At 47.3% G+C, this 12,501-nt stretch overlaps 1 protein-coding gene across 4 annotated transcripts in view; it reads left to right on the top strand.

The window, feature by feature from the left end:
• LOC138447689 (serine/threonine-protein kinase N1-like) overlaps nucleotides 1–12,501 on the top strand; it is a 1,645,716-nt gene that overhangs the window by 852,162 nt on the left and 781,053 nt on the right. For all 4 annotated transcript variants that reach the window (XM_069603962.1, XM_069603960.1, XM_069603961.1 and 1 more), the window contains one exon: nucleotides 612–825. In XM_069603962.1, the coding sequence (XP_069460063.1) occupies nucleotides 612–825 (214 nt within the window). The remainder of the gene's footprint in view (nucleotides 1–611; nucleotides 826–12,501) is intronic.

The following is a 12,501-nucleotide window of genomic DNA, read 5'->3' as shown; positions in this document are numbered from 1 at the left end:
TTAAAATAAGTAAATGTGTGTATTTATTAGTTATAACAACCTTGAGAACCACTTAACGTTTGCTTGCCTTTTCTTGAAACCTGTTTAACTCGTAGAGACGGACTGCTATGTTTCAAAATGATCCAAATGTTTTTCCTCCTCCTTAAAAAAGAGCCCACACACACACACATATGCGCTTACTAAAACACATGTAGTGAAATAATGGATGGAATAAGATCAATGCATGCTTCTTAAAAAAGCAGATGATCCTGTAATTACTCCAGACCCAAGACTGATCTTTGCAACAATTAAAAAGGGCTCTCAGGAAAATCATATAATGGCTTTACACTCTGCATGCTTCCTATTTGCACAGCCTTTGACGTGTATTGAAGGGGTGAACATCATGGGATGGAAAAAAAAAGCCCTGCATTTCCATTTCTTTCCGTCTTTTATGAATAAACACTTAAAGGAAACCAACTGGTTGTCAACTCTGTGAAAAACAGAAAACACAGAGCCTTATTGGTAATTCTGAATCTGAGGTCGATTAATTGTTGCAAAAGGTAAACTAGTATACCTGTCATAATGGATCTCTATAAATGATAAGCTAATATTTACCAATCTCTTTCTGGCAGGCTCAGACCAATTTAAGTGAATCCAGTCAGAAGTTGGATCTTCTCAGGCATTCCCTTGAGCAGAGGCTGAGTGAGCTGCCAGAGGACCATCCGAAGTGCAGCATCATCAAAGAGGAACTGGTGATCGCTTCGTCTCCAGCCTTCAGCTCCCGTAACAACAGCTCTTACCAGCACAATCAGTACAACACACTCTCCAAGCCCTCGCCATTGACAGGTAACCCCCCTCTTCTATCTATCATGTAACCATCTTCACATGTGCAGCATGCTTTTCTTTTTCTTCAGTAAAAAGATCTGCGTTTAGCTCTTCTATTGTCACTTTGGCATGGCATACACATGTGTGTTCTGCTGTTGATAAAGTGTATAAGTGCATCATCAAGGGGTAATGGAATCATTGTGGCAATGGGTATAAGTGGGCTTCACTCTCACGGCCATAGTAGATGTAAGAACAATATAGGAGTGCTTGCTGAACCATTGGCTTGCCAAATGTATTGGACTACCAACTCCTTCAGAGCAAACCATCACTGTCAAAGGTGATGATTACAGTAATGATAGTACAAAACATCCCAGAAAAGTAGGTTGCAACTACTATAACTTATTACAGAAAATTACACAGCAATTCTGCGCACAGGCAACATATTTAATATGAACGTATTCTCCAAACAGGTGTACCTACAATTGGGAATAAATGATTGCTTTCGTATAGATAAGTGCACTGGGCTACGGCGTGTTGCCCGATTTCGTTAGCAACTACTAGAACGTTCCATGTTGCTTGAATGATAATCGTGTGAAAAAGCACTTTTCAGAAGGTGGAAAATCTGTACACTCAACAAATGCCTTGATATTCCCATAACATATCGGAGGACTAAAGCTTCCCAGGGTTTGGAGTTTGGGGAGAAGCTTTGTGAACAGCACATGTGGAAATCTGTAAAAACACTCCTCTGCATGTTTAGCAATAAAATTAAGCATCATTTAGAAAAGAAAACCATTTGATCTTTGTGCAAAAACACGAAAGTGTTGAATATAGAACTTGAAAAAAATAGCACACTTTGCTTTTATAGGAAACTATAAATGGCAAACGTTTTTTCTAGAAAACGAAATTAAAAAAGAAAAGTAATAATGTTCCCAACTAGCTTTTTTGCCCAGTCTATTGATGGGTTGGGTCTACAATTGATAGGTTGGGTTTAGTACCAAGACACTTAAGGACTTGCAGAGATGCTTCTTTTGTCTACCTCTGTGCGGGCCCCTAAATATCCGCTCTGGAGGATTTTTTCGGACGATCTGCACATGCATTTTGGGCCGATATGCTCTGAAGAGGGATTTACGAAGAAAAAAACCTCAACGACAGATGAAGATACATGGGCGTGAAAAATGTGAAACAGTAGCTAACCTGCGCTCCCCCTGAAGACCTAGCAGAGTTTTTCCTGTTGAACAACCCAGTTGTCAGCGGGACACTCGTCCTTGAATAAATCGTCACTGTCGACCATTGTGTCAGAGGTTAAATAGTAACTGGTACACGACGAGTAAGAATCCAACACCAATGTCACTCACTGTTGAGCAAAGGGGGACTAATTGCTGGCACAGTCAGGGAACGCATTAACCCAGGCCTGTGTTGTCTATGGCATACACTCAAAACCTCTTTTTTGAAGAATACCTAGTCCATGATATGGTGGAGTAAGAGAATTCAAAGCATCTAATCCTACAAGGAAATCCCTCCTAGTCCCTCTTCACCTGTCATTGGCTTGTCAGAAATTCCTTTTTGTCTTTCCTCATACAATTCCAGTACCCTCGATGTAATGCTGGCTTTTTGGAATGTTGTCAGCTTGCATAAATTCCACTTCAAGTTGCAACTGTTTTGTGTGCTGCTTGAAGTAGCCCATAGTGCTTCAAGGGGTGGGGTACTGCAAACATGCCCTTTTTTGACTTCAGGATGTGTCTATTCACCCTGAAAGTTTTAGTCACAGTCTGGTGGCAGCCATATTCTTTTCCTTTAGCTACACAGCCATATAGTGTTTTTTACTATATTAATAGCCACTTGTAGTATTTGTCTATGTAAGTAGGGGTTTATAAAGTGCAAACCTCGCTTGGAAACATCAAAGCGATGTAGAAAGGGGGAGACACATTCAGGTGGATACATATAGGGTGCAGGGGTAGCAGTGTAGCTGTGGGTAGGGGCAATAGATTGGGGAGACTTCAAAGGGGGAGTTATTAGGTTGAGTGAAGGGCCAATGATGCATGAAATGTTATTTAAATTGTAGGATGGACAGGGCCAGTATTCTCTGCCTTGGTAACTTGTTCCAGAGACCGGGTGGTGCATGGCAAGGGAATGCCTGTTTCCTATTCAATTCCCTCTTGCAATTATTGGTGTCTAGCCTCAGTTGTGTGGTTCCGGTGGTGCGTTGGCCTCCATAGGAGTTTCTCGACCCAGTTTTTTTGTTGTTAGCTCTTTATGTTGATGCTAGCAGTCATTAACATGGTGCATGTGATTAAGGGGTGCAGCTCCTTCCAGATGGAGGTGAATTTTCTTATCCTGTGATGAGGCTGCTGCAGTGTGCTGGAATTTATTTTTAAGAGTAGCCACAGTGGTATCTGGGACTCTGATGAGTAGGAGTTTCCATTTTCCAGGTGGGAGATGACCAGGGTTTGGAGAACTGTTCTGAATCTCGGATCAGGGTTTAAAGGCTTGACTTTACAGAGGAGCACAAGCACGGACTATGCTGATTGTGTTCTTGGCGATGTGGGTTTTGAATGAGAGAACAGTCAATAGATTTTGCACTTGGTAAATGTTCAGGCTTTAAATCATTGAGTTTGGTCATTCAGCAAATTCTGGACTTGGGCATATTTCGTGGGTTTTCGTAGGAAAAGAGTTTGATCTATGTATGGTTGAGCTTCAGAAGTAACTCAACATCTCCTCTTAAGGGACAGACAGTGCTTGAGTCGATGGATGTTGATGATAAAATTAATCTTTAGATAAAGCTGCACATCATCTGTGTATTGGTGTGTCTGAATGTTGGTAAGGAGTTTAACCAGAGGTTCCATATAGAGGTTAACGTTGACTGTACAGGATAGAGCCCGGCAGAACTCTAAATGATACTGGGGGACCCATTTGAACGAGGTGTACCCTGTTGTAGAGGTATGAGGTGAACCACTCCATTGTTGTGTCAAACACTGTGAGCCTGGCAATGATTTTGAGGAGGACTTCATGGTCAACAATGCTCCCTGTACTAGATCTGAATGGCTACCAAGGTTGACTAAGCCATTTTGTTTGTGGCTGTTATTCGTTTATTTCACATGGATGTGTTGGCTGTTGATATGGGCCCTTTCGAAACACCGGAGGGTTAGTTTGTGTGAATGGCATCTGCTTCTGAAAGGATGAGTATCTAAGAGCAGCATTAGCCTGCGTATGGGTGCTTTTTTGTGGGGGTTGAGGGGAACTGGGTTGTGTCAGTAAAAGTGGGGTATGGCTATCAAACCATGAGTGGATCACCCCAAAACCTTGCATAGATTTTGATTGGAGAGCTGGTATAGCCCCAGCCCCCCTGTGGGTGTGTCTATATCTGTGGGGATCAAAGCCATTCCTCATTTCCTACCTGAACCCACCTCCAATTTTCTGGAGAAGATGGTGTGCAGAAGATCTTTGGTGCGAGTGTGCTTCTATCACCTGATCTTCCTCCAGATGAAACTCTGGAGAATCTAGTCTCGCCCTTTCTCCATCTGATCTATAACTGCATCCCTTTGCTCACCTCATTTGAACTCCTGGACTGGTGTCTAAGCTGGAAACAGAGTGACATTGTTGCTGCTTTCAATCGTCTGCTCTTTGAAGGCACTTCCTGATCTGGACCCTTAAAGCTGCCCTTCCGTAGGGTCACTACTACATCCTGTCTTGCAGACCTTTGCCCTCACTGACCAGTCCAAAGGTTCCAGTATTCTGGTAACTTTTTTCTGCCCTTTCATCAACAAACATGAGGGTTCTCATGTGAGAGTGATAACCTCATATTGGTTGCTCGAACCATCTTTCTGTTCCCAAGGGCTTAGTGTACAATCCTTGGATCAGTAACCACATGTCATGCCACCCTTTGCACAGCTTTTCTGGGCTGTTTGGAAGGGCCGTCGTGTCATTGCGATGCCCATTTCTCCTTCCAAGATGGCCGTCGCCAGTTCTTGCTGTGTGCCGGGCCACAATCAAGTTGTTACAGATTCTCCTGTTGTCAGAGTAAATGCGCGGGCTGGCTTTGCAGCCTCGCCTCTCAACGCTCGGTTGCTTAGCATCTGTTGCTTCCGTGCTCAGTGCTCTATTCCTCGTTCTTCCCTGTTCCTTCAGTTTTTTTCCCTTTTCATCCCTTCCTGGATCTCCCCGCTCTAGCCTCTTCTTACCTACCTCCTTCCTTGCTTTCCCACCGAGGCTCTGTTCCGCAACCCTCCTGCTCCAAAGTTCCTTCCGATTCCATGCCGTGTGGCTCCCACTTCACCTGCAGCAGTCCATCTGCATCCTGCCGTTACCGCAGAGTGTTGTTTCAACGTTTACTACTGGATCCACAGTGTTAGCAGCTCGCCTCTAAATAATCTGCATGTTTTTCCCCTTCTGGGTTTTTCTCCTGTTTCTTGTCAGTCTCTTCAGTGTTAGCCTGTTTGGTCTGTCAGAACTAGCAGGGTGACATTGGAGGAAGCTTGTCCTTATCTACACGAGATCCGCACAGTGAAAAAGACCAAGTACCCATCCCTGAAGAAGTCCTACTGCAAGTCTCCTCAGGTGAGCCCTGGCTCTTTGGTTGTTGAATCAGTTTGAGAAACCAATCGACTTCTGCAGCTGAGGACATGGATCCTTCTCTTCAGGACTTATTGCGTGAAATGCAAGAACTGTCCACTGAGGTTCAGAACCTCAAGGATGAGAATTCAGCCCTGAGACAGTTGGTTCTGTCCAGAGAATCTGTCTTTCAAGAGAATGCTTCACTCGGCGGAGTCGTGAAGAAATATGATGGAGCTCCAAAGACTTTACGAGCCTTTTTAGATTCTTGCCTAGTGCATTTCACATTCAAGCCGTACTACTACTCCACCAACAGGGAGGGCCAAGGTTGGGTTTGTTGTAGCTCACCTTGTGGACAACGCTCTAACTTGGGCCGCTCCCATGGTTGCCTCAGGGGATCCGTTAGTAGTCAGTTACGACGACTAGCAATAGCAGCCTTCAAGAACATGTTTGATCGACCCGACAGTCTTTTCTGCTCAGGAGAAACTGCTCGAATTCCAGCAGGGTAATGAAGACATGCTTACTCATGTCACACGATTCAAGCAATTGGCTAAAGAAGCGGATTGGTCAGCTGAAGCATGTTTTACATTGTTACACAGGGGCCTAAACGAAGAAGTCAAGGATGAAGTGGCAAGTGTTGCCCGCCCGAGTTCCTTTCAAGCCTTACTGGACTTATCTTTACAAATTGATTATAGTCTGCAATATAGGAAGGCGGAAAAGAACCGTCCCCACTCAGAAACCCTTGCCTATCTATCCAAATCCTCGGGAAGCACCACAGTCCACACAGGGGAACTCCGAACCCATACATGGGTGCATTGCGGGGCCCTCCCACACAGGAAGAAAGAGGTTGTCCGCTTGCCAACGGCCTGAGCCTTTATTGTGCTTCCGATAAACACATGATTCAAACTGCCACATCGATCAACCTAGGCGTTCGGAAAATGACAGCTCCTGATCCTGAATAGAGCCCAGCTTCGGGAGGTTGATACTTACTCCTTTTTCTCAGCCTCATTTGGTCCTTCTCACCGTACCTCTTTGGTGATTCATCCGGTTACCTTGTCATCTTCATCAGGGGAACTACTCCCATCCCCGGCTTTAGTCGATTGCAGAGCCATGTGGGTCTTTTTGGACGACGATAGGCCTTGACATCATCAAATACCCAGGGAAGCTAAAGAACAGATCCAAGCTGTGGAAGGTATTGATGGACGACCGTTGTCTTCCGGTCCCGTTACTCATTATACCATCAACTGGGCTGCTGGTTCGTTGTTCCTTGGCTCAGAATTTTGCCTCTCAATGTTTGGTTGGGAAAGCGGAATCTGAGAACACCACCACTCCTAATCAACCCAAACATCGACACGTCTGTGTCCAACATCAACCAGATGCCTAGCGAGTATCTAAAGTTGCTGATGTCTTCCCCAGTGCTGTTTTTCAGTCTCTACCCCTGCATCGACCGGAGGACTGTGCCATAGAAACCACAGAAAATGCTATTATTCCTTCTGGGAGGATGCTTCTTATCCACGCCAGAAAATAAAGTGCTTACGGATTATTTGGCTACCAACCTGGAGAACGGCACCATCCGTCCATCCAAGTCCCCGGCTGGAGCCTCCTTGTTCTTTGTGTCCAAAAAAGATTCTCAAGAATTACACCCATGCCTGGACTACCGCAAACTTAATCACGTTACCCTGAGACACTGATACGCCTTGCCTCTTATTTCTGACATCCTGGAGGCACTTCAGGATGCAGTTCTTTTTTCTTTTTTCCAAGTTGGATCTCACGGGGGTCTACCACCTCATTCGCATCGGCTCAGGGGACAAATGGAAAACGGCCTTCAGGACTCCCTTTGGCCACTTTGAATATCTGGTCATGCCATTTGGCTTGATCAATGCTCTTGCCATCTTCCAGAGGTTCATGGACCTGGTTTCCTCAGATATGCTCTCTCTTTTCGTGATAGTGTATCAGGATGACAGTCTGTTATTTTCCAAGGATCCTGCCTTCCATCAAGATCATGTCAAACAGGTTTTACAGAGACTCAGTGAAAACATCCTGCTTGCCAAACCAGAAAAGTGCCAGTTCTCCAGCATGGGGTCTTGCATGGATTCACATGCTCATATCAGTATCAGTTTCGTTTCTGATCTGTCTTTCTCAGTAGTAACCAATCACTGGTCTCTGGGTCATACTGCCCCCTGCCAATGACTGCCCTCTCCCTAAACCCTGCCTCTGGCAGCCATCTTCAGATTTTTACCGCACGCTCAAGTGTTGGAGTCCTCGTGTTTAGCTCTCAAGCTTTTGCTGCGTTTTCGCGATTTTTGAAGGAGAATTTCTCATTTTTCGGTCAAATAGAGCCTCAAGCTCCACCGTCTCTACATCCGATTAATGTGGATCCGTGTCAGATTTTTCTACACCCCTCAAGGGTGAAGATTTCATCAAGTTACGCTTCTTGGAGGATTCCAGAAGTTTCTGCAGCCTACTCGAACATGGCCCAGGAGAAAGGAAGCTCGACGGCCGGAAAGCTGTTCAGGGTTTGCCCTGGATACCAGCTGCAGAATGTGTTCAAGGAGGACGAGCACTCTACTGTCTCTACTGCCTTCATGAGGACAAAACGCACGTGCAGAAGGACTGTGCGTTTTGCAGGAACATGTCCGAACGGACCATCAGGGACCGACACCTTCGTCTCTCCAACTGGCTGGAAGGAAAGAGCCCGTCAGGTGCGAAGTAGTAGTAGTCCGAGCGGTCTTCTAAGTCCTGTGAGGGCGCCCCGGCGACGGGGGCCCAACAGAAGGCAAAGCATCACGAGTCCGCGGGCACCGGGAGTGCCGAACGGTTGGGCTCTTCGGCTGCCAGGCAGGGCGCGCCTTCCCCGGCACCATCAACCATGAGCCAACGCTCTGGTTCAGGGAAGAGGAAATCCGAGAACCCGGGTAAGCTTCTGGAGAGGCCCCGGTCGATCTAGAAGGATTCAGCCGAGGGGGAGCGAGGCGGTGACCCACCCCCAAGGTGAAGGCCTCAAGCACGCCCAAGGCGGTGAAGGCCTTGATTCACCCGGCCAAGGCCTCTATCGAGGAAGTAGCGGCGGCCCTGGCGCAGCCTATGGAGGCTACACCAGTGGAGGTGACCTTGAGGCCCAGAGTCTCCCTGCCTCCCCAGAGGGAAGCCTCTTTCAGACCCATCGAAAAGACCCCCGTGAAGACCCCGGCGGAAAAAGAGGGGGGGGGCGGTGGCCATTGTGGACACGGACACAACATCCGAGGAGGAGCTGGTAGAAGTCTTAGAGGGCCTCGACGAGGGCGTCGAAGAGGCCTGTCCCCACGGGAGGGATCCCGACGAAGGTGACGGCGAGAGTGACGGTGGCACCGGCGAGGGTCCTAGTCACCCGTCGCTTCCGGAGCCGCAGGATAACTCGGCGGCCATTTTTTTGGCAATACAATCCTTATGTTCAGAGATAAGGACGAGATTGCCCTTACCACCGACGGAGGATCCGGAACCAGGCTCGACAGAGGAGCCAGAGCCGGACCCAGGCCCGGCGGGAAGCCCCCCGAACAAGAGAAGACGAATCCATCCAGCCCCGCCTTTTCAGCCCTCGCGGCCTGCCCAGCCTTTACACACGTCCCCCGTCCCTGGGGATGACACGGGAACGGACACGGCCACGCCGGGTACCGTGTTAATATGTATAGTACTTGTATATTTTCTAAAATTGCATTTTTATTTAAATTGCCTTTATTCCCTTCCCTTGTACTCTTTGGTATGCACCCTATAACATGCCTGTAACCTAAATCATGCGCCCGGATGCCCTTGGACCTGGTGCGCTTTACGAATAAATAAAATACAAATACAGTGCTTTGCCAACCTGATGTATATAAACTCTTGCTGGTCGAAACAGATGCCTCAGAGTACGCCATTGTGCTGTCCTGAAACAATTACAGGAAGACACTCTTGAACATCCTATAGCCTACCTTTCTAAAACACTCTCAAGCAGCAAAATTAATTGTTCAGTTCTGGAGAAGGAACTGTTGGCTATTCGTCAGGCATTCATGGAATGGGGTCATCTCCTCCTGGGCACTGTGCAGGTGCGGACGGACCACTGGAATCTTCAGGTGTTACAGTGCCTGGAATGCAGGAACAGCAGACTGGCTTCGTGGGCGTATTTCTTCACCCAATATCGGTTTCAGATAACCTACCTCCAGGGGTCTTCCAATGTTCTCGCCAACGCACTTTCTTGGCATCCGGATTACACTCCGGAAAGGCCTGTTATGTTGCCAGCAATGTTCCCAGAATCAGTGTTTGTTGCCCATGCTGACTCCCTCCTGGAGAAGGTACAACTAGAGACTCAAGTCTACGACCTTTGGAAGAACCTTTCCATCCATAACCCGTGGGGTTTGGTGCTCAAAGATGGCAAACTCTCCAAGGGGACTGCCTTGTATATACCCACTCACAAGCTTAGGGACAGAATTATGGGCCTCTGTCATGATTCTACCTTCTCGGGGGAATCGAGGAGTAAGGGTCACCCTGCAGAATCTTAAGAGACATATCTGGTGGCCTAAGATGCATGGAGATGTCCAGGCTTATATTCGAGCATGTTCTGTTTGCGCCCAGAACAAATATGACAACAGCCAGCCAGCCACCTGGTCTACTGTATCAACCAGTTCTTCCTTTACGCCCTTGGCAATTGATAGCCACGGACTTCATTGTGGAGTTACTCCCTTACGGAGGATACACCACTATAATGGTGGCTATTGACTTGTACTCGCACATGGCTCATTTCACTTCTTTCCCTAAACTACCTTCTGCCAATGAAATGGCACATGTTTTTCTGTCCGAAATGTTCTGCCTTCATGGTCTTCCATCCACTATCATCTCGGATAGAGGAGCACAATATATATCTCTGTTTTGGTTCCATTTGTGTCGATTACTCGGTATTGAACAAGCCTTGTCATCCGGGTATCACCCTCGGAGCAACGAGATAACCGAAAGGAGAACCAAACCCTGGATTAGTATCTACGTTGTTTTTCTTTACAGGTGCAAGACGATTGGGTCTCCTTACTCCCAGTGGCGGAATTTGCATACAACAATTCTGATCACTCTTCCATGAAGGTCTTCCCATTTCACTTTAATTATGGGTTTCATCCCTCAGTTCGGCCTAGGGACACCCCAGTTCTAGTTCTGTGCTTCAGCGGATGCTTGGATCAGTGACCTTGTCGCCAGACATAGGACAGTTAAGGATGCCCTGCTAGGGGCTAGAGCCAACAGCAAGAAGTACACTGACTAAAGGCGCTGTCTTTCGCCGCAATACAACATTGGCAATAGCCTGGCTGTCTTCCAAGTACTTACCAAGACATTTGAGGCCAAACAAGCTATCTCCTTGGTTTTACGGCCCCTTTTCAGTGTCCAAGGTGGTGAACCCTGTGGCCTTTCGGCTTCACCTGCCTGCTACCTGGAAAAGAATACACCCAGTGTTCAACACTTCTCTCCTTAAGCCTTACCATCCATTTACTAGAGTTGCCTTATGTCCTCCACCTGTTCTCGCCAACCATCAAATCGAATATAAAGTGTCCAGAATTTGCGACTCCAGGTACAGACGGGGGAAGACTCGAGTATCTTGTCGATTGGAAGGGCTTTCCCCCGAGCAAGAGCTCTTGGGAGCCGGTTTCAAACATCCGTGCTCCTCGCCTGATCCGGCGCTTTCACCACCTTCACCCAGGCAAGCCTGGGGGTATGGCCATTCGGAGGGGGGCATACTGTCATGCTGCGCTTTGCACAGCCATTCTGGGCGGTTTGGAAGGTCCGTTTAAGAAGAGTTCACCTGAGTTACCAAGAAAGACTGTGAATATCATTCTTGATGTCATTGTGAATTGCTATACATTTCTTTATGTATTTGATGTTTAAGTGTTAGGTTCAGATATCCTGTGTTAGTGTTTTCCTTTAGTTTTGATATCCAGGGAAATCCTTGTAACAGTAGGGGATAGTGAGCTGTTGATGAAACGTATATTTTAATAAAATGCCAAAGTTTGAGAAATCCTCTAAAGTTTGTCCACCTCACATTTCTGACCCCTCGTAATACACCACATCTCAGAGCAATGTTTCGTAGTGGAAAGTGACAGTAATTGAGGCCTTCATGGAAGGTGTTCTGTTACGTTATGTTGATTTGTACTGCACACCGCTACCACCCAGGGGTAGTCTCCAGACGCTCGCAAGGCTCTGCAAGAGAGGGGTGTGTTAGGATAGGGTGAGTGTTGTTTTGCACATGGGAGTTCGTGCTGGAGGCCCTGTGCGGTGTAACCGTATGGGTAGGATTTGGTGCCTCGGGTGTGTGGTAGCGTAGTGTAGTGTTGTGTTGGCGTTCGTTTGTTGTTGTGGGTTTGGTTGTGTGCACTGGTTAGATCGTTGGTCTTCAAACTTCTTTGGCCTGGCTTCTTTGAGCAGGCCGCCCTCGGAAAAAGTCAAATACACAGTATGTATTGCGCACCGTCACAGCACTCTGCTCCCGGTATAGTCCCTGGGCTGCCCCACCTGCTCCCATCAGTCGCTGGGCTCCCTCATCCCACTCCTACCCAATCCCTGGGCTCTCCACACACCATCACACACCCTGGATTCTCCCCACCATGCTCCCACCACTATCCCATAGTTCCCGCCCATCCTGCTTCCACCACAGTCCCTGGGCTCCCCCATCCCATTCCTAACGTCTGAGGGCCAGTGGCGGCTGGTGATTTTTTTTTAAGTGGGGGGCATAACTATTCCCCCAAAAATGCCATGGCGACCGAACGCAGTGAGGAGTGAGGGAGCCCGAAACAATCCAGGGGTGTTCGGGGGATTCGCCCCCACCCGTGATTTCTTTTTTTTAAAATAATGGGTAAAAATCTTGCTTTGTAGAGCATACTTAAAAAAAAAAAATGGGTAAATAGCCAAACAGTTTGCAATTGGCGCTGGGGGGTGGGGGGGTCCAGAGGGCAGGCATGACACTTTTTACTGGATGTCTATGATATATGTCCAGTAAAAAAGATACCATCCCTGTCCCCTGGGCCCCACTGGGCCTAACACAATCAACATGATTGTGTATATGCAAGGTGCTATGTGGTATTTTTGACTGGACATCTATGATAGAAATCCAATAAAAAAAATACCATCCCTGTCCCGTGGGCTCCACAGCGCCTCTGGAGA

The sequence above is a fragment of the Ambystoma mexicanum genome, chromosome 3q (assembly GCF_040938575.1).
Source record: "Ambystoma mexicanum isolate Mex_15411 chromosome 3q, UKY_AmexF1_1, whole genome shotgun sequence".
Lineage (NCBI taxonomy): Eukaryota > Metazoa > Chordata > Amphibia > Caudata > Ambystomatidae > Ambystoma > Ambystoma mexicanum.
The sequence above is the reverse complement of the archived record's forward strand: the minus strand, read 5'-3'. Positions and strand labels throughout refer to the sequence as shown.